This window comes from Lemur catta, chromosome 1 (assembly GCF_020740605.2).
Source record: "Lemur catta isolate mLemCat1 chromosome 1, mLemCat1.pri, whole genome shotgun sequence".
In the NCBI taxonomy this organism is placed as follows: Eukaryota; Metazoa; Chordata; class Mammalia; order Primates; family Lemuridae; genus Lemur; species Lemur catta.
The window spans coordinates 151,416,719-151,440,243 of NC_059128.1; the positions used below are offsets into that span (position 1 = coordinate 151,416,719).

General features: G+C 35.9%; 1 protein-coding gene across 10 annotated transcripts in view; it reads right to left on the reverse strand.

Moving 5' to 3' along the window:
- Window positions 1-23,525, reverse strand: part of RBMS3 (RNA binding motif single stranded interacting protein 3) — a 665,694-nt gene that overhangs the window by 102,641 nt on the left and 539,528 nt on the right. For 7 of the 10 annotated variants that reach the window (XM_045537625.1, XM_045537615.1, XM_045537582.1 and 4 more), the window contains 2 exons: window positions 13,862-13,958; window positions 11,592-11,642 (listed from right to left, as the gene is read on the reverse strand). In XM_045537625.1, the coding sequence (XP_045393581.1) occupies window positions 11,592-11,642; window positions 13,862-13,958 (148 nt within the window). The remainder of the gene's footprint in view (window positions 1-11,591; window positions 11,643-13,861; window positions 13,959-23,525) is intronic. The other 3 variants (XM_045537631.1, XM_045537635.1, XM_045537641.1) reach the window with 1 other exon arrangement.

Genomic DNA, 23,525 nt, shown 5'->3' on the forward strand with positions numbered 1-23,525 from the left:
AACCATGATCCTAATTTGCAGACATCGCACCTTGGTAGAAATAAGGAGGCTTTCCAGAGCTAATGTAGCAAAGTCAATATTCAGAGCAAACTAAAGTATACCAATGATCCTGAGAGGCAAGAAATGGAGAATAGTATCTTTTGATGTTTAAGAATACTTTCAATATTTGAATCCCTTTATGGCCATATATTTAATGAATACTCACAGACTTCACATAACTATTAAGGTTTTAAATATACGTGGATACTTTATTACAATATGCTATGAAAGAACAAATAGTTCCCTAGACTATCTGTACGCTCGTCCTCAATCCTTTGGTGATTTCATGAGTAATTTCTGTTACCCTGACAACATTTATAAAATCAATGATTTATCCCAACTCTATCTGATTACGTTGCCCTGGTAATTTGATGTTTTCTAGAGAGTCTGACATGGACTTTATTTTAGCTGCATATTTTATTTCTTTAGGAAACAAAGATTTAATAGATTGGATACCTAACATTGTATTTCTACCTTAATTATATTTAATATGTTAAGTAGCTATTAAGGAAGTTATGTTGTCAACATCTTTATGAAGGAACTGGCAAGGTAGTAATATTCTGGTTTACTAATGGTGAAGTAATGAAGAAATTCGAAGTACTATCCAAGGACACATTGGAGATCATGTATGACTGAAATTTTGCCTCTTGGCAGCTGTCAGTCTCGTGTCCAGAATGCTGTGCCTGCAGTTTTAAAAAGTAATACATTATATCTTGAGCTATTCTTTATTTTTAAAGGCTCATAGTAAAATAACATAAAACCACATGCAGAAAGACAGGCTACACAAACACACACACACAAACACAAATCCACCTACACATTCCCATATTACTGGAGTTAGAATACTTGAGCCAGGGCCAATTTTTACATTACTGGATGTAGAGACAGTGACCGTGTAGATGCATCCACATATATTCTGAAGATATGTTGGTGCCTAGCACTTGGCAGCTTCTAACGACTATATCTGAGAAATTTTTAAATATATTATATATTTTTAGATCTCGAAAGATTCTAGAATCACCACTGCTTTTAGACACTCCAGTGCTTACGAGGCAGGGATCTTAGACAGCAAGGAATATTACCTTCATAAAAGTTTTTGGAAGCTCTACCTGGAAGATGAACATTACCACCAAAATTATTTTTATGCATATAAAATGACTGTATGTACAGAGGCTTTTGCATAATGGCATTTCACAATGTAGCAAAATTAAAAATTTTTTCTATTTATGATTGATTCATACATTATTCCACTGGAAATTGTTACTTTTTCCACACACATCGGTGATGTAATTTACTCTTTCTGTTTTACATTTTCCAAAGTAAACCTAAATTCTAGACAATAGTGTTGGGATTGTCAAGCTAATAAAAAATATGTAGGAAAGTCTGCCAGATTTGATGCCATGAAAGTTGTACTTCAATAGACTGCAGTTTATCTTTCCAACCAAATCTTTCTTTCCCTTATTCCCTAACACAACATTTCACTTAAGGTAGGCTATTTGCCTCTCTGCCCCTTCTCCCTTTCAAAATAACTTGATATCCCCTCCTATATTTTTTGTATATTATTTTAACCTAAAATGCCTTTTTTTTTTTTTCTTTTTAACCCCACGAGCACCACTCGCCCTTTAAGGTCATGTTTATGTATCATTCTTCCCTGTCCATAACTGTCCATAGAGGCCTCTCCATTTTTAATGTTACAAAATTGCTAAACATTTGACACATTTTCAGCTGTATATTTTTAATTAAATCATCTCAAGCATATAGAAATTTTCTCTACAACTAGATTGCATTCCATGAGGACAGATCATTTTTTATTCCTTCTCCCCCATTTCAACAATATCTAGAAGGATATTTTGTACATATTTGATGCTCAAAAATAATTTTTTATTATTCGTTGATTTTTTTCATTGAACCCAAGTTTCTCACACGAGTCAATGACTAGCATAACTAAGGGCTCAGGAAAAGAAAAACTGAATCAAGTGAACATTTGAGGAAAACATTCCTCAAATTTCACCACAATGAAGGTTATTAAAAAACTACATATGTTATTAAAATCATAAGTTATTGATTTGTAACTTCCTAATATCTAGAAATTTCTTATTAAACAGTTGGTAACAGATTACTTTTATGTGCAATATATTTAATTTAAGATCTATATGGCCTAAAAATCAACCTAGTCATGGAGCAACTAATAATGCTAATTTGGTTTAAGAACACGGCATTTCATAATCCAATTGTTTTGATCATTTAGCAACTAAACCACTAATTATGCAACAATTTGATAGAATTTTAATGATCATATGTGATATTTACAAATCCTTAAATGGATTATAAAGGCTTAGTCTCCAGAGAACAGATTTGACAGGAGTATGACTACATGATGAGTGCCAGGCGCACTGTCTGGAGAATGAGAACGGACGACGCGCTTGGGACTCTGACTCGGGGGGATGGGCGGGACATGGACAATGTATATGACCTAAACTTATGTACCCCCATGATGAGCTGAAATAAAAAAAAAAATAAATAAATAAATAAAAACTGGGTGTGGTGAAATAAATGCATCCTTTCCTAAAAACCAAGAGAATCTCACATGTAAATTATTTAAAATCTTCAAAAATAGATACTTCTAATGCTATTTAAAATTGTTTCAGCATTTAGAGGAAAAGAAATCCTACCAAATTAATTTTTATAAAACTTTGTTATTCTGACATTCAAACCTGACAAAAATAGCATACCTCAAAGAGAACACTGGTTAATAATTTCATTAATAAAAACTGATGCCAAAATAATAAATGAGATATTAACAAGTACAATCCAGAAATATGTTCTTAAGAAGGATACATCATGATCAAATGGAGTTCATGGCAGAATGGCTCCACCTTAAGAAATATACTAATAATTATAATATAATTAATTATATTAATAAAATAAAAGTAGCAAAAGAAAAAAGAATCTGAAAATTTCTCAGAAAATCTTTGATTAAATTCCACATCTACACGTGAATTAAAAAAAAACACTTCATAGTGGCATTTTCATTACAATAAGAAATAAGTCAAAGAATATACTCCAATGCAATTGGGCCAGAAAATGGATTATGAAATATAAATATTTAAAATAAGGTGGAAAATTTAATTATTTTTGGTGGCCTGGACACTTGAGAATTGATAAAATAATCTATTGGAAACAATGAGGGAATTCAGAAAGATAGTTGGTTATAAAAATTATTTCATTTATGAACTAGGAGAACAGGCTAAAAACAGCACCATGAAGAATCAGCCAGACATTTCTCCAAGATGAGGTACTATGCAGAACAGTCAATTAGAAATGTGAGGGGGGAAAGAAACCCACTATGCTAGATTAATAGAGCCTTAAGGGATATAATAGCCAGATTTAATACATGGTCATTGATTGTTTCCTGGTTTGGGTAAACAAGCTCTAAAGGCCATTTTTGGTCAGTTGAGAAAATTTGATTAGAGAAGATAAAAAAATTCTTGACATGGGAAAGAGGAAATTATTAGCAGAAAATAGTAGTTTAAAAATAATGTGTACTGTGTGATCTCATTTTGGCGAAAGATACACAAACACATATGTGATATATATAATATGTATGTAAGAGAGTGTGTATGTGGATATAGATAAAAAAGTAGTATAGATATAAATACACATAAATACCTGAAAACATATAACATTAGATGTTAACTTTAGTAATTTTTGGGTAAGAGGAAATTTGTGTTTTGCATTCCTATTTTCACTTATCTATACACTCTAAATTTCAACAATGCTTTTGAATTAATCAATATTTTTAATTAAAATAAATAAAATTGGTATACAAATTATTTTTCTATACATCAAAGTGACAAATGAGAAAACATAATAAAACATTTATAACTAGAGTGCTAAAGTTAGAATGTATTCCCTGAAAGTTCAAGTGTTAGAAACTTCTCTGTCCTCATGAATGGATCAATGTCAGCTCCATCCTCATTAATGAATTAGTGTTGCTATCATGGGAATGGATTCACTATCATGGGAATAGCTTTGTTATAAAAGCCATCTCTCTTTGTTTCTCTTGTTTTTGCTCTCTTGCGATATGATGTCCTCAATCATGTTATGACATAACAAGGGGGCCCTCACCAGATGCCTGCACCAAGCTCTGGGACTTCCTACCCTCCAGGACCATGAGCTAAATGAACTTCTTCTTTTTTTTTTTGTAAATTACCCAGTCTGTGGTATTCTGGTATAGCAACAGAAACCAGACCAGGACATATAGCTACAAAAATATTAAGATGCCAAAGAAAACATTTAAGAAATGTATAGAACATATGTGAAGGAAACTTTAATGCTCTATTAAAGGACCCAAACGACATCAAATTAATTCTTGAGTAAACGAAAAGTTTTTTTTTGTGGATAGAAAAATTCAATGTTTTAAATATGTCATATTCTTAAATTTCCCATAAGTCAATAGATAATTCAGTGATATCAATTAAAATTTTAGTGAATTTTTTAACTTGATAAAATGCTGAAATTCTTCTGAAAATGTAAAATAGCTAGAAAAATTCTTGAGACACAAGAAAAAAATAATGTTAGGGACAGGTCTTACCTGTGTATAAAGTACTGTAAAGTTATAGAAACCAAAATAGAGTAATGGTCAAAAAAAAATAGATAAATAGAACAAAAGAGAGTTCAGAAATAGACCCAAAGATAAAAAGAGTTTTATTCTGTGATTAATATTGGCATAAAATTTTATGTCAGTAGAGAAATTATAGGTGGCTTATTTGGTAAAATTTGTTCTGATAATTGGTTACACATTTGGGAAAAAATACTTGGATCATAATCTCATCTCATACTACAAAATAAATTTCAAAAGTAATAAATTTTTTAAATAAAATGTACTATAAGCACAGTAAAAAACTATGGTACTTTAAATCTTGTAGTGATTAAGATATTTTGCATGGAATCCAGATGCCCTAAAGCAGGGTTGTCAAAACATAGGACATAAGCCAAATATGGCCCTCACCTATTTCTGTAAATAAAGTTTTATTGGAACTCAGCCACACTCATTCATTTATGTATTGTCTATGTCTGCTTTCACAGTAAACCATAGAACTAAGTAAATGTGACAGAGACCATATGCCTCACAAAACTGAAAATATTTGCTGTTTGGCTCTTTACAGAAAAAGTTTGCTGACCCTTGTTCTAAAGAGAAAGACTGATAACTGTGAATACATAAATACTAAAAATCTGCAGGACAAACATCACAAAAGTAAAATTTAAAGTAAACTCAGAAAATATCTAGATTGTCTATGACAGTATAAATTTACTAATTGTAAGATCTTTCCCTCCCTCCCTCTCTCTCTTTCTCTTTCTGCCTCTCTTCCTTCCTTTCTTCCTCCCTCCCTCCCTCCTTCCCTCCCTCTCTGTCTCTTTCTCCCTTTTCCTCTTTCTCTCTCTTTTTTTTCGTCTCTGTCTTCCAAGCTGGAATGCAGAGCATGATCATAGCTCACTGCATCCTTGAATTCCTGAGATTAAGCAAATCCCTTCTATCTCAGCTTCCTGAGTACCTGGGACTACAGGCATGTGCTACCATGCCTGGCTAATTTTTATTATTTTTTGTAGAGATGGGGTCTCACTATGTTTCCCAGGGTAGTCTCGAAATCCCGGGCTCGAGCGATACTTCCACCTCAGCCTCCCAAAGTGCTAGGATTACAGATGTGAATCACAGCGCCCAGCCAGAAGATTTTTTTTTTTTTTTTTTTTTTTTTGAGACAGAGTCTCATTCTGTTGCCCGGGCTAGAGTGAGTGCCGTGGCATCAGCCTAGCTCACAGCAACCTCAGACTCCTGGGCTCAAGAGATCCTCCTGCCTCAGCCTCCCGAGTAGTTGGGACTACAGGCATGCGCCACCATGCCCGGCTCAGTTTTTCTATATATATGTTTTTAGCTGTCCGTATAATTTCTTTTTTCTATTTTTAGTAGAGACGGGGTCTCGCTCTTGCTCAGGCTGGTCTCGAACTCCTGAGCTCAAACAATCCGCCCGCCTTGGCCTCCCAGAGTGCTAGGATTATAGGCGTGAGCCACCGCGCCCGGCCCAGAAGATCTTTTATAAATAAGAAAAGATCAACATCCTAAAAGAAAGATGAGCAAAGCAAATTAACTTGGAATTCAGAGATAAAGAAAATAAAATCAGTCAATAAACATACGAAAAATAACTCAACTCCTATAGGACTCAGAAATAAAAGAAAAACTTCAGTAAGACACCATTTACTATTTACCACATTAACAAAATATTTAAAATTTGAATTCACTCAGTGTTAATTGAGGCCATGGAGAAAGAAAAACTGACATATAAGGCAATTTGACAATAATACATATCAAATTTTAAAACACATGCACCTCTTATGCCAGCAATTTATCCTACAGATATTTTCTCACTAGTGCTCAATATTATGGCCTTGAGTTTTTGAGCAAGTAGTAGAAGCAACTTAAAGAACTATGAATAGGAAATTAGTTAAATACCTTTTTGGTGCATTTATACAATGGCATATTATGAAGCTGTTAATAAAAATGGATATAGATCTATATGTGACTCATATGTAATGATATCCTAAACATTCTATTATCGTAGAAAAATAAAGGGCATTGCAATACAATATTTGTAGAATAATCTTATTTATATGTTAAAATACACATTTACACACATGAACACATATACTTTCACGTGCATAAAAAATTGCCTGAATGGTGACATACGAATTTGTTCACAAAGGTTACTTATGGAGAATAGAAATGATGAATGAAGGGATCCTAGGTGGAAAATCTTATATACTCTATAGGCTTTTGAATTATAAGCCTTGAATTTTTTTTAAAGTTATCTTTACTAAAGTTATATAAAATTATTTTTGAAAAATCACTGTAGAATTTTGAAGTTTAACAATTGCAAAGTCAGTATTGCTTTCTACAGCAGTTAAGGGATCTAAGAGACTTGCTGTAGAAATTGTTTTGTTCATATTTACTTTACTCTAGCACTATATTTAAAAGGAGGTGACACTCAAAAGAAGATCTGTACAACAAAACCTCCTAAGGTTATTCTCATTCATTTGAATTCTCTTCTAGCAGAAATAGTATAGTATATATCTAGGTTAGGGTTGTCGTTTGGTTTTGTTTCTTTGCTATTTAGTTAAAAAAAAGATTTAGCCTATAAATGTGTGTGTGTGTGTGTGCGTGTGTGCTAACCACTTAGATAGCAAAAGGATTTTACACTTGGTTCTTTAGTAATGAAACCATGAGGGTTATGATTTTTGCTCAGCTCAGGTGTTGAAGTAAAAGGGTAGTATCTAGATACCTTGCTTTCTGAACAGAATTCTAATATTCTTTCCAAATTTAGTGATAATGTCTTTTCAGAAAACACACCTGAAAATTTGTAGGACACAGACTTTAAAACTAGGCCATAGACCTTACCTGTTTAAGGGCAAAGAATGACCAAATAAGTATTCTGGGGCTTTCTTAAACAGTCTTGTTATATTTGCTCTTTAGCTGTAAACTTTGGGTTTATTAATCATAAAAATTATAATTTAGCCATGCAGGGCAACAAATCATGTATTGATTCAATAAAGGCATCTTGCATTTCTTGGAATACTGTAATTAGATAACCAATTTGTAATTAAGTAAAAATGAAAGCTGACCTTTCTCGCTGAGATGATATAACACTAACCATATGGAGAAAAAAAGATTTATGATTCAAATGAGCCTAAATAGAATTTAAGGAAATGGAACTCTTTCCTTTTGGGAACTATCATCTTTTCTCCTTGTCAGTAGCACAGATATAACAAAATATCCAATGTACTGGAACACAGGAATTTCAATTATGCATTCATATGACATTGCAATGTGACATGCTGCTCTGTAGAGTAGATATTTGGTGCAATTCATCAACTATTAAAATTCTGTCAGTGTAATGGTAAGATTTCAGAGTACAGTGCAGAACCCTGTGCTGAGAAGCAGAAACAAATAACCAATTGCTTTAACAAAGTCAGCATTTTTACTTCCTCACAGCAAAAAGGGAATTCCTAATTTAGCCTAACAGTGCTCTCGCCTCAGAGTCTGCTCAGGTGATCAATAACAAAGTACAAACAGAAATGCTCTTGCTTCCCTAAGTGGGGTTTGACAACTTTCCAGGAGATCCAAAAAGGTCCCATGGTCCAATAACAGAGATCTTGTTTCTTGCACAAATACCAGGATGATGCTTATAACCCATGAGAGACTTTTGTCCCTTTTCCCACACTGTATTCTACTTAGAAAATTAAATTTCCAAAGAAACAAATTTAAATGGCAAGTTTCAGCAAACTATACACCTATGGTTTTTCTCTCATGCCTTTACTGTTCCCCCCCCCTTCTCTGCATCATTCACTTCTCTCTTACCAATTATCACCCTTTCAGTTTACCCATTCATCCACCCTAGTAAAGAGTCCAAGGGCCCTGAGCTCTACTTGAAAACTTTGCTGAAGCACTGTGTTTCTCTTCAGATGCAAACCTGCCTGAGACCCTGGAGCCCTTCAAGTCAAGCCTGAGAGAGAACCTGAAGGACTCCAACTCAGGAGTCCGTATGCATGCATGGTGATGCCTCTAACAGTGAGAGCTCATGCATGGAATTCTCTCAAAATGAGAAAAGAAAAAATGTGATAGAAAAGTTGCAAGCAAATTAGAATTACTGGCAACATATTTGGGATGTGGATATTGACATCTTGAATTTATTTGTAAAGTAGGCTCCCATTACTGATAAAAGAGGTACACAATTGGCATTTTTTTAAAGTTTTAGGTCTCAGATGGTTTGTAAGTAAATGAAATAAGTACCAACCTAAGCAATTTATCTTATTTAGAGGGGCTCTCTACAAAACTCATTAGCATATTAAGTTAAATAAGCACTATGAATGTGGTAAAAATAGTTGATTCTCAATAAAGTTGCTTATTCTCCATTTTCTTCTTATAACAACACTCATGGTATATAATTGGGCTAATGTGAAGCATAATGAAAAGTCTACTTTTAGAACAATAATAATTTATTGTTTGCTGTTTGCCAGGAACTATTTCAAGAGCTTTAATATTTTATTTTATTCAATGAGCAAAACACAGAATTATTTAGGTATTATTATTTCCATATTACAGATGAGAAAACTAGCTCAAGAAGTTTAAGTAAATTGCCCAACACCCTATAGCTAAGAAAAGTTTTCTAACCCAATGAATCTAACCAAGAATCCATGTTATTAATCATCAAGTTCCTCATTTATTTTTCTCAGATCCAGGCATTTTTTTCTTGCTGCTTGGTGGCTTAAGTGTTTTTATATTTTAGTATCATAGAGTAGTTAATTTAACCCCTACTTTGATGATGAAACTAAGGCCAGTTGGATAAAGTTACTTATGCAATATACACAGCAAGCCTGCTACAGAACAGTTGATGGTACAAACTCTCTGTTTCCATGACAGTAATTTTTTTATGTTAAAGATGACAAAAGTGGTGGGTGCTCCAGCCTCTTCTTTTTTCCAGGAATCCAACACAGCCATAAACATTACATTTTAAACCTAGTGTCCCAGGCCCAAACATGATGCACAATCTAATCATGGGCAGTGATATAATATCAGTGATATGTGACCACAGCAAGGAAAATCCAAGGGGACAAATTAAAACACACACATACATACACACACAGACACACACACACCCCTATTGCTCTAGGAAGATGTGTGAGAAATAATACATGCAAACATGGGGCTGAAGCTGTGCTTGGGTAGAGGGGGAGGTATATGAAAATCTTTGCTAATGTCCTGTGTGACAGTTTAAATAAAGATCCACACAATCATCTTCCCTTCTCCTAACTTCTCTAGAAATACTGAAGACTCTTAGATACTTAGACAAAATATTCCAACTTTGCCAGATGTGCATTCCTTTTGGCCACAAAGAGATGATGATGAGCCTCAGTGTGAGAACTAAACATCGGTGTTGTGTAGAGGAACACATTATTTTTTTAGAAGGTGGTTGTTTCCTTCTAGAAAGTCTCTTCTTTAGAACTTGGCAGGACTGCCCTTTTCCTTTGTTGGCTCAGTCTGTGCTATGCTATATATTGGTTTGGCAGCACATCTTGAATTTTACCTTATGACTTGGACAGAAAAGTTTAGCCTGGATATGTTGCATATTGGTATGATTTATAGAACATAGACCACATGAACTCAGAAAGCCCCCAAGGTGTGTAAATAATAGTAAATAGAGGGATTTGCAAATTATGGTCCAAAATTCTGCTGCGGTAAGCTACATATATCTTATTCTTTAAATAAAAAACAAACTATTGCAGTGTCAGGAGCAACATGGAAAGTTCCATATTTAAAAAATAAAATGGACAAAGCCCAAATATAAAAACCAGATTCTCTGATCCTAAGTCCAGGAAATGGATGCCTGTATATTTAACTCTCTGGTATTTAATATGTGTTACCTTACTTAAAATGATCTTCCAAAGGGGTTAAAATGTAGCATTGCTTCTTCTTTGTACAACTAACACATTCAATAATAATAAGGATAACAGTAATAAGTATGTATAGCATGGCATGCTTTCTACATTATTCTCACATATACTCTCTTATTTGATCCTTCCAAAAGCACTGTTAAATATAGTGACAGAAAAGGAAACAAAGGCGCAGATGAGTAAACAAAGGCATTCCCAGAAGAGTCACCAGAGACCCTGTCACACAAATTCCTGTCTGGTTCTTTTCCCTGTCTTGCACTCTCATGAGTGTGTTGCTATTGAAATTTCTATCTTGTACTTCTATAGAGTTACAAAGCCTGGAAGACCTAGACAAAGATAAATGGAATCATTAGCCTTCAGTCTAGATTCTAATGTAGTTTGTCATACTTTTCACTTGAAACTGATGTAATACCGTGCCACGAAATGGGAAATCTAGCAAGTAGAAAATAGAGTTTGAATATTTTTTGGAAGAAATTTTCCACTACAGAAAAAGAGAACAGCTATAGGTAGTTAATATAAACAATATTTACCCACCTGGCTATTTATCTACATCCATCTAGTACTAGACAACTACCTTCATGTTTGAAATCTATCGCTTCAAATCAACACTTGGCCACGATACCTAAAATTGTCCCCAAAGTACATCAGAATGTGGCTAAAGAAAGCAAAGCATAACAGAAAGAGAAGAGAAACAAAAAGACTTTCCTTTTATAATGAATTTACTTGTCCAGAGTTCTGAGCTCCTGCATGAAGCAGAAATTCCTCATTCATAAGAAATCATACACATCAGCTTGGGAGGTTGACTGCTATTTCCTCCAATAAAGTTTGCTCACTATTTCTCTCTCTCTCTTTTTATCTCTCTCTATCTTTAACTCTCTCTTGTACATGTTTTTGTAGAATTTCAGGAACAGCTTTTCATCTGGAGAAAATGGCTGCCTGAAAGAGTTACAGAATATTAATAAAAGCTTTACCCCAAAGCTTCTATGCATTCCAAAAGCTTGCACTCGGATAATAGAAACATTTAGCCTCAGGTGACTGAGAACACTTACTGTTGGTTGCATAACGTATGGCGGATGAGGCATCCATGAAGTGCTCTGGACCTATGCATCAAACAGCATTTATTAGCACAAGGCAATCACAGAGAGAACTTGGTTCTTGCGTTCAGTGGAGTCACACTAGGTCATAAGAAAGTGGAGTCCATCTGACTTTACAGCTAATTAGTGCTCAAAACCAGGATAAAAAGGGAATTCTTGGACGTGATTAATTTGGTCCCTGAAACATGGTAAAATGTAAAGCAACTTCTCATTTCACTGGAGCTGGCTTCAGTGCTCACACGGATCAAGCTAAGTCTTGGAACATATTTTGAGGTTGATGTTGAAGACTAAAGTCTTAGAAGGCCTCAGAGACCATTTGGAGGTCAACTCCCAGGGGATGCCCTGGAAAGTAATGAAGGAAGCAAGAGTTGACTGCTAAGACTTCCTCTTTTTCTGTCACCAGTTATAACTTCAAATGCTCAAGTGATCTCATCTTAGAAATATGTCGAAGTGGTAAAAGTTATGGTAAGAACTAAAGAGATAAACCAGAAATTTGGGGGAGTGACTTGGGTTAAACCCAAGTTAAGCAAGTTTGCAATTTTTTTTCCTCTCTTGGTAATTGGTACGACAGATACAAATGAGTATTTGAGCCAGCCAACTGTTCTTATATGTACCATGTGTCAGCCAAATGAGAAAGTCAGCCTGTATAAGCTGAATGTCACATAAAGAACCCTGAAGATTTTGTTTTTTAATATACTCACATCAACAAAATTGCCGATACACTTTGGATTAAAAAAAATAGTGGTGAAAGGAGAGAATCAACAACACAGGAAATTGCTTTAATCCCTTTTTGAGAAAAGGGAACTGGAGTTAAATTCCACTTATGAGCCCTCCCAAGTAAAATCACTTTTCTGTGGATATTTTATTCATGTCACCAAAATGCTCTACACTGTGGCTTAATGGGTGGTCTTGGCTCAGAGGCCAAGTTTAGGAAAAAAAGGAAACACACACACACACACACACACACACACGTACACACACACTACAACCAGACAGGCCTGTGGGAAGTACAAAAACTGGACAGCACCTGCACATATCCTCAGGGGTCCCAAGGAAAGGCAATTAAGAAATCAGCCATTCTGAAACCCTCTAATGCAATTCAAACAAAAGTCTATTCCATTCTCCCACGGATATGTTTCAAGAGTCTGAGTGCAGAAAAAGAATGAAAATGATCTGCTTCAGGGGGAATCAGTTAACGAAAAATGCATATAGTCTCAAGTTTGATGCTCTGACAGCTGGGACATCCTGAAATGTGGCAGAAAAAGGTAAAACTTTACTGAATTAGTAGCAGTCAGCAACATTACAGTTTTACTCATTGTAAAACATCCAGCTCGACGATCTGCAAAATATAGAGAACCACATGCATGCACACACTTTCACTCTCTCTTTCTCTCTCCAAGCTTTTAAAAAATGGCACTAGACTGTTTCTACATGCAGCATTTATAGGCATTTTCTAATTAGAATTGAAAGAATTGTTTAAAGGACAACATTAGGTAGAGAACAGCAGGGAGTAATATCACATAGTTAATAACTCAAAGGAATAAAATTAGAGATCTTGTTTGAGGATGAAGTGTGACTATTTCAATCCACCTGTGTACTTGGAACTAACTGGTTACAACATCTGGTTTAGGACACACATGGAGGCTCAGATTTTCCAGCATCTCAACATGCGGAGCCCCTGAGGTCTCTTTTGGTTCTCTGCAACTGAGAATGAAGTAAGAACAGGGAGTAGAAACTTTTTACCACTTTGGTAATCTCTATTTCTTGGGAAGTATGATTTAACATCTGCCTGTGTAGCTTTACCAGGACAACCATGAGAAAATGAGATGACAATGATGAACTATCCTGGCGTGAGGGAAAGAATTGCTAGAAATGTGCTTTTAGAAAGGACACAATGGGGAATGTGAACCACCAAAATAACACACAACAAAAAACAATTTCCCAGTGGTAAGAGAGCTGTATTAATGTTGGTTGGAAAGTAGCGTAATCATGAAAACTCAGCGGGAAGAATGAAAAGCATAGTGGATCTTATTATTCAGTGAATTGATGCAAACAGGCCTTTGAAAGTATAGGCTGATTGATAACTTCAGCATTATTACATTAAGATGTGACTCAAGTATATGAGGAAATTTTTTCTTTTAATTCTACTGTGTCCTTTTTGCCTCTAAATAGTATATTACTGGCAAGGAAAGATCTCTCCTGAGGTGCAGGTAAATTGGACATACCTGGTATGTGGAGACAGGGGAAGCAGCAATGAATGGCGTGATAGATGTCTGTGGAATCATGCGGTTGGTTGCAATACTGTACGGTGAAGAATAAAATCTGCAAACAGAAAACAAAAAAAAGAAGATTCATGAAGACGCTGCGTGCCTGGCTGCTAATCAAATGCTATCAAGCACCTCTGGGAAAGACAGATTTCTACCCGCATGTTTTTCCACCAACTGTTAACAGGAGCATCCAGGAGATTTACAGTATCTGATTCCACTAAAAGAAATAAATTGTTCTGAACAAAATGACAATGTTGAGTCATCTTATAAAATTAGCCACACAAAAATCTCTCTCGTATGCCAAGTGAATGAGTCTTTAACCAACAGAAGAAGAAAAGCCATAGGCATTATTAAAAAGAAAAAAAAAGGCAGTGCCATTTGAAAGCTCTTTGGAAGAAAGACAAAATGAAAACACCAAGCTGTATAAAGGTGGATGATGTTACACATACACAGGAATTGGATCCTCCCATTCAAGAAATAAGGATCAGTTTCTAGAAAGTTCTGGATATTTTGTGCTAGGCATGGGCCCATGCCCTCATGCAGAAAATACGTTCTCCATGAAAAGAGAAGAAAGAGGACCATTTTTGTTTAGGTTGGAATAGGAATGTTTTCTTGATGTAATCAAGACACTGGTGGAGATATTAGTCCTACATGATATATTCCTGTAGACTTTGTGAAAAGCACTGAATTTTCTAGTCGCCCAGAGCCCTTAATTGAACAGTTACAGAATGATACCAGGCGGGATCAGGAATTCACAAATCAGAAGAGGGGTGGATGATCCTTCTGGAGATCTATTAAAGGGTAGGTTTTGGATATGAAAATAGTGGCATGCCCATCTCTACTCAGACTATACTGTAGAGTCCATAAGTTACCTAATGTTCAAATTCTTCAGCTGAATTTTAAATCATGTATTCTGCTTCATGTCTTGCTGATAAGTGAGAGGCTAGAGTGGCCAGCCACAGAATTGATGAAATTGATCTCAGATTGCTTGAGATGGAATATGTAAGTGATGTGAAGATAAATTAGAAAAATGCCTATCAGGAATAATGGTATCATTATCTTACTTTTCCATACTTTTAGGAAAACTTAATTACTCTGTTCAGTTTTTTAATAGTATGACTGAAGTTGGAATTTGGGGGACAAAGTCTTCATCAAATCTCATGGGTCACTGATATTTTGAGTAGAGAATTTCATGAGTTACTTTTCTAAGAAAGTCTTCCATAAGACTCTCATTGAATGTGGAAGAGCTAGAATTTAAGGTTTGAAGGATTCAAGGAGTAAATTATTCAATTTTAGGTTACTATAAGTCTTCAAGGAGGGATTATGGAATTATAGTACTAAATTTACTTTATGTCTTAACAAGGATTTTATAAGGGAATGCTCTTTTGATTAAAAAAAGGGAAAGATGAAAAAAATTACCCCATCGTACAGTATATCCTTATTATCCATACACACTGGACCCCTAAGTTTATAGTTTTGAAGTTTAAGAAAAAGACATTGACTACACATCTATTGGAATGGCAAGAAAAAAAAAAGATGATACTAAGTTAAAAAAATAACAATACTAAGTGCTGACAAGGATGCAGAAAAAGTAGAACTCTCACTCATTGCTGGTGGGAAAGCAAAACAGTATGCCATTTTGGAAAACAGCCTGGCAGTTTCTTATACAGTTAGACGTATATATACCATATGACCCAGCAATCCCACTCCTTGGTACTAACAAAAGATAGATAAGAACTTTTGTTACACAAAAACCTTAATGCAAATGTTTATAGCAGCTTTATTCATACTTGCTCCAAACTGAAAACAACCCAAATATCCTTTAACTGAATCCATAAACAAACTGTGGTACATCCACACAATGGAACATTACTTAGCATTAAAAGGGAAATAACTACTGATACATTCAACATGATGAATCTCAAGTAAATTATGCTAAATGAAAGAAGTTTGACTCAGAAGGCTATACACTATATAATTTCATTGTATTGCAATATGGAAAAGGCAAAACTATAGGAGGATCAGGGAAAGGGCTGATTCCAAAGGAGCATGAGGAAATTTGGGGAGGGGCTGTAGCTATTCTATATTTTGATTGTTGTGGTAGCTGCATGCTTATGCCTGTTCTTCAGAATCATATAATTGTACCCTAAAAAGAGTGAATATACTCTATGCAAATTATACCTAATAAATATGACTTTAAGAAAAAAGACAATTACCATGTGAGAAAGCTTTCATCCTTCCACTTTAAAAAATTATTGAGCATTTACCATGTGTAGATCAAAGACTCTAAAACATCCCTTTGAGCATTCACTTGAATGGTAGCTTATTCTTACACTAATCAGCCTAAAACCCTCCAAAGGCTTTCTATTGCAATGAGAACAAAATTTGAACTCCTTGTACTGGCCGGTGAAATCAGGCAACATTCTACCTCTCTGATATGTTTTTTCCTTCCCATCTCCCTATAGTCAAGTAGGATGCAGCCACACTTAATCTCTTCATTCTCACTCCCATCTGTCCACTGAACTTGCAATTCTCTCTACCCAGAATGCTCATTTCTCCAAATCGTCATACGGCTGTCTCGCTCGACTGTCCCTGCTTCAGAGAGGCCTGTATCTCAATTACCAACTGCCATCTCTGCCCCAATTGCTCTTAAACCCTGTATCCTAATTTATTTTTTAATTGCTCTTATCACTATCTGAAGTAGTAATTTAAAAAAATTCTCTATGTATGCTATGGAATATATGTTTGTGTCCCCACAAATTGATATGTTGAAACCCTAACCCCGACCCCCAGTGTGGTTGTATTTGGCAATAGGGCCTCTAAGGCAGGAATTAAGGTTGAATGAGATCATGAGGACACGGCCTTCATGGGATAGAATTAGTGTCCTTAAAAAAAGAGACACCAGAAAATTCACTCTGGTTCTCTCTCCTCACACATACACACACTGAGCCAAGGCCATGTGAAGGCAAAGCAAGACTGCAGCCATCTGCAAGCCAGGAAGACAACCCTCCCCAAAACCGTCCACAGCCTTGATCTGGAATTTCTAGTGTTCAGAACTGTGAGGGGATAAATTTCTGTTGTTTAAGCCACTCAGTCAATGAGTTTTTGTTATAGCACCTGAGCTGACAAACACAGTGTATTTATTGACTATTTCTCATTCTGGAAGGTCAGCCCCAACAGGGTTGAGGACATATCAGCTTTGCTGCCTAGAACAGAGCCTATAAATATATGTCAAATGGATGAATAAATGCTAAACAGCTCAGGGAATTCAATGGTGATTTTAGTACAGGATGGTCAATGCCAAGATGACGGGAGAATGGAAGATGGGTCCCTGAAACAGGTAGCAAATCAAGAGACAAGAGCCCTGAGATGGATCACATATTTGTAAATGCTCAATGGAAGCTCAACTAATACCTGCTACTGAGCATGAAAGGACATTAGTAACTACGGAGCATAGTCCTTTCTTATGAAAATCATGGTTGGCATTTAAAAATTCCCTTTAGGTCTTGTCTTTGACAGATGTTATTTATGAGGCAGTGAACAGAAAGACTTATTTGGGGCTCATAATGATATGAGAGGCACCCAAGACCACTCAACAAACAGTCCTTCTCAGATATCATGCAGTGGTTTAATTTCTGGTAGAAACCCAGATTCAGCCTCTTATACAGACTGAGCAAATTGCACATCACATTTTAGCGTGGCTGATCTGTTTTGTAAAATGTACCAACTGGAGTATTAAAAATGAAAGCAATAAAGATTGGATTGACAGGCAGAGTTTACAGGAAATTCTATGGGGAAAACAGAGAGCAGAAACATAAAGAAACCAGCCAAGTAAACTGATACTACCAAAGAGAACCCTTGGGGGGAAATTTAATGCATTTTTGGTCTATCTGCTCTAATCCTATCCATCAAACAAGAATTATATTTCATACTTACCAGCAAGTTCCAATACTGCCACTCAAGTCAGAGTCATTTAGAATGAAAAATGTACTGGGAAGAATGGACTCAGTGCAGTGTCTTGATCCCCTAATTCTGGTATTCTGAAATAAGCTCTTTTCAAGTCCAAACATAAACCAGATGAATTTACAGGAAAGCCTTGCTTAAACCATGACAAGAGAGGCTACTATTGCATCTGAGGCTTACAGGTACCATATCTAAACAAAATACATAGGGCCATACTCCAAAGAAAGAACTGCAGAATGTGTTTCCCAATCTTGTAGCTTTTTCTCAGTCCCTGCCATGTGTCCACCATGAGTTTGAAAACACTTCCATACAGGCATCATGTTAAAAAAAAATAGGATATCCAAATAAATACTTTAAGCAGAGGTGTCATATTATTGTGGAACAGAAAAGAGAAAATCGATGGGACTTTTTAGCCATAACAACAAAATAAGGTAATTCTAAACATGTGTTTATATTTGGTAACATACATATTATGCCTTGCAGATGCTGTTACAGAAAATAGGGAATGAATTATTTAATAAACTATTTTCCTGGGAATAGTTTTATTCTCTTAGGAGTTATTTCTTTGCCAAGATTAACATTGCACTACGTGTATACCAAGTGCTTTTATCCTTAGCCCTTAGCCCAGTGGTTCTAAGCCACAGGTGATTTTGCCTCCCACCACCCCAGCAGACATTTGGCAATGTTTGGGGACATTTTTTTGTTTTTTTGTAGGGAAAAAGGAATCTCGCTATATTGCCCAGGCTGGTCTCAAACTCCTGGACTCAAGTGATCCTCCTGCCCTGACCTCTCAAAGTGCTACCATTATAGGCATGAGACACATGCCCACCCTAGAGACATTTGTAGTTGTCAGAACTGTGGGAGAAGGAGGAACTACTGGCATTCAGTGGGTAGATGTCTGGGATACTGCTAGACATGCTACAATGCATAGGACAATTTCCACAACAAAAATTATCTGGGCCTAAAATGCTAATAATGTTGAGATTGAAAAACCTTGCTTTAAGCATATGAGCTAGTTACCTCTGCAGAAGTTTCTTTCACATGAAAGAAATACCAAATGCCAAAGTGGCTAAGAGGAGTTAACTAAATATGATCTATAGAACTCTGAGCTGGTCTTTGAAAAACTTAAATGAATGCAAGGAATTACTTGGTTCTCTGGCATTAAAGGCACGTGCCCTCCAGAAGTCCAGAAAATGCAAGTCTAGGTCACTAATAGGACATTATTTTGCCTGCAGAAAAGTCATCTTCAGGGATTTGGCAGTCAGTAGTAATATGGTGAAATCTTATTTCACTGACAATAAAAATAACATGAATATATCAATAACCCTAGGGTAGAATGTTTTTTTACTGTAGAAAAAACATACAAAATCCTATTTGCACACTGAAATAAACAGCACTGGCTTGTGTTTCATGTCCGCAGGCAATAGTGTTAGAGTTGGAAACAGGAATACTATCCTCAAGGTAATACAATAGCACAAGATTAATAAGTTATTGGTCATTTTTATTATAATACCAACATATCCTTCACATTAGATTCCTTTCCTAGTGTAATAAGGTAAGGCTTCTGTATCACTTAGTATCAAATGCCCATATAAAACAGCTGGCAAACCAACGCTATAGAAAACATTCTTATTAACATCTCCCCCAAGAATACATTTTATTCAAATAAAACAATCCGAGAGGCTTTTACACAGCAGCTTTCAGTGAAAAGGGCACAGGAATGATGAGATTTTGAATATGAGAGGGATTATTCCTCACCTCCAATCCTCATATTTGAAAGAGATGGAATTTTATATCAGACTGCTAAAGAAGCAGTAAGGCATCAGTAAAAAAAAAAAAAATTATAGAGTTTTGCTGAATAGCTCCAGAAGAAGAATGGGTGTTTTTACTCCCGTAAGTTAGCCTATAGTAAAACGTACAAAGGTTTTTACTTTTCAGTTGTGACACAGATACTTCTTCACTCTAACCTTCAAAGCCTTAAACAGAAGTGACATTGAACTAATTTTTTGAAAGTGATAATTTGAATAGATTCAGGCAGATGACAGAACTGATATTTTCTATTGCCCAAATGCAAACAGCACAGACACACCACGGTCTAGTTACAAAATGTTTGTTCCTCATTAGCTAACAATCAAGCTAAATTTGGGAGTCTTTATTTCAGTTTCATGTTTTTGTATTAATGCGAAGGTTTTGGAATTCAGAACACTTAACTGTTTATGCAGTTTGAGCTACTAGCTACAATGCAGATACATATTTGCTTATGATACTCAGAATGCCCTATGGCTTAGTATACACTTACAGGATACCATAAGGTCATAAAATATGTCCTTTAGCTAGGATGCGGCATCTTTCCAAGAAGAAAACCTCATGTCAGTGCCCTATCAAGAAGCTTTCCAAATTTCTCCTTAGAACACAACTGTCTTTCCTTTGTGGTCCTAAGGAATTAATTTTCTTTATTTTTCTTTTTAAAAAAATATAAAAAGATAAAGAGTGCAAGATAAGTTTCCTTCTTGTCCCTATTTCCCAGTACTCCATCAGCCTTTTCCAGAGACCCACTTTCACTTTTCCCTGTGTACTCTTTCAGAAATATTTTATACTTATAAAAGTGAATATATGCATAAACCTTATAGTACTTTGCACTCAGGAAGAGAGAATTCCATGTGTAACAAAACACAGAGGTGCAAAGCAGCATGGGATGTTCTGGAATCACACACAGTCCAGTTCAGCTGCAGTAACCAAATCAAGGAGTTCTCTTTGTACCATTTGGGGGAGTTTGAATTTCACCCTGTAGTTAGTATACGGCCGCTTAATACTTTAAACCAGGTAGGTAGGTGATTTCTATGATTATATTTGGTCAAAAATGTCTCACAAAGAAATGTGAAAATGATATGGGAGGGAATTACATTAAAGGCAGGTGTAAGGCAGCTTAGTACAGGTAGGGAATGGTGATTGAATAAACTCAACCAGTGGCAGAGAAGAAGGACTGGGTTGAAGATATTTCAGATATAGATTGAACAAATTTTAATGATCAATTTGTGAAGAATGTAGGAGAAGAAAGAGCCCAGAGAACTGGAATTTATAGCCTAAATTGCTTTAGAGTAGTGGTCCCCAACCTTTTTGGCACCAGGGACCAGTTTTATGGAAGACAATTTTTCCACGGACTGGGGATCAGGGGTGGGGGAATGTTTCGGGATGATTTGAGCACATTACATTTATTGTTCAGTCAAACGTCTCTGCTAATGATAATCTGTATTTGCGGCCATTCCCCAGCGCTAGCATCACTTCCTCAGCTCCACCTCAGATCATCAGGCATTAGATTCTCATAAGGGGCACACAACCTAGATCCCTCACATACAGTAGGGTTCACACTCCCATGAGAATCTAATGTCACTGCTCATCTAACAGGAGCCGGAGCTCAGGCGGTGATGTGAGTGCTGGGGAGCAGCTGTAAATACAGATGAAGCTTCACTTGCCCACCCGCTGCTCACCTCCTGCTAACAGGCCAAGGAGCTGTGCTGGTCTGCAGCCAAGGGGTTGGGCACCGCAGCTTTACAGTGACTTTTAAACAAAGGAAAAATTATTTGATATGTAGCTTTTTTTATTTGAATTTGTGTGGTTTGTATTATAAAGTATTAATAAGGATAATGACCTCCAGTTGGGACAAAGACATCTAGTAGCAATACCTAATAAGCAGTTAGAAGCATAGATGACAGATCTCTGCAGATAGTGATAGACTTGAACTTGGGAGTCTTCAGTTCCTGAAATCAAAAGGAGTGGATGAGATCAACTAGAAAGAAGAAACAGTGAGAATAAACTAGATCCTGAGAAAGATTAGTGAAAGTGTGTAGAAGAGGAATCAGAAGAGACTGAGCAGTAAGAGTGGGGAGCAAGAAGGAACAGCAAAGAATGAAGTTGTGGGATCCAAGGGATAAGAAAGTTTCAGAGAGGTATAAATCACAACAAAAAGAAAAGTCAAATGGAGCAAAGTTTCAAATAGTATAAGAATTAAAAGTGTCAGTTACAACTGGTCAATTTGGAGCTCATTAAGGACATCAGCAAGGAAAATTCCAGTTATTTTTAGACTAAAATTTCTACCTGAAGAGGCTAAATTAGAGAAGAATAAGGGAAGACAGTTTGTGTGGAAAACTGAAGATATTTACCAGTGAAGAGAAGGCTAACAAAGTGCAGTTGCTAGAAGTGATGCTGTTGGCAGGAAAGGACTGTTTTGCTTCTACCCTCTTTGTAGGTGGGAAAGACTTGAGTATATGCACAGGCTGAAAGGAATACTCAGTACACAGGGAAGTATGGAAAAGAGGGACTTTACTTCTAGAAGGACTGTTGGTACCATTAGCAGAAAGACAAGGAAATGAAGTGAGGAAAGATGATAAGCTCAATTTCAGTAGAATAAAGTTCTTTATTATGAGATTTTTCTTTATGAGAATAGATAAATATAATAGTAGATAAAATCAATAATTTGGGTATCCTTAGCTTCTCAAGTTTGTTTCTTGAGGAAAATAGTCATTGTTGTAAATATCTAAGTGGGCAGAGGCAGAGGGTGAACCACTTTTATAACTTTTCAATAGTTCAAAGGATACAATGTTATATTGCCAATATAAGGTATAGATAAACACATATTATATTGCAGGTGATTTAAGGTTGACAGTTGTACCTGCAGCAATCTCAATATGGTCTAGAGGTGGTAACTTGAAATGTAAGGTAGAAATTTTCAGGAGAAAGGAAAAATGTTCATTGTGTACTGGACAGTCCTCACTGCCTCTAACCTGGCACTGCCCAAAGTTCACCTTTGGCTGCTCAGATTAGAAGCTGAAACCTCAATTTTTTTTCTCTTTAGGCTTGTAATGAATAATGACAAGTACTCGGGAAATTATGTTTTTAGATAATTTTACATTGTGCATTGGAGAATGACACATAAGATGGTATCCCTCCCTAATTCCAGTTCTATGTTTACAAATGACGCTTGATCATTTTTGTTTTAGTGAGGCTCATGAGTTAGGTAGGCATGTCTGAAATTGAGCATGTCATCTTCCCTCCACTTTTTTCCCTACCTTTCTGCTAAGGGTACCACCAGTCCTTCAAGGATTAAAATTTCGGAGTCACTTTTGTTTCTCTCTTCCGACATCAAATATAACATCCAGTCATAAAATGTTGTCAGAGCTCAGCTCAAGGGATCACTTGTTCAGAGAAGTTTTAGCTAACTATCCAAGCAAGACTACACTCTTTATAACACCCTGCAATTCACCACTGGGTGCTTATTTTGTATAAATAATGAAAAATTTTAATGTCAATTTCTATTGCTACAATGTAGGAGAGCAAAGACTGGGCTTGCCTTATTCACCCATATGTCCCCAATCTTTGATAGAGTCCTGAACATAGAATTGTTTAATGGCTATTTGCATAAATGAATAGTTCCTTCAGGATGTCTCTCCTTTTGGTTCCCTTCTATTCATTCATTGACCACTCTAGAACAAACTCTTACCCCCTCATAACTGGACTATTTTAATATCCTGTTAATGATGCTTTCTACTTAGAGGATCTTCCTGTTCCTATTTATGCTTGATTATTTATACTGTATCACTCTGTTGTCTGCCCCCCCCAAAAAAGTCCATAATGACTCTCCAGGCTTAGGAATTAAAAACCA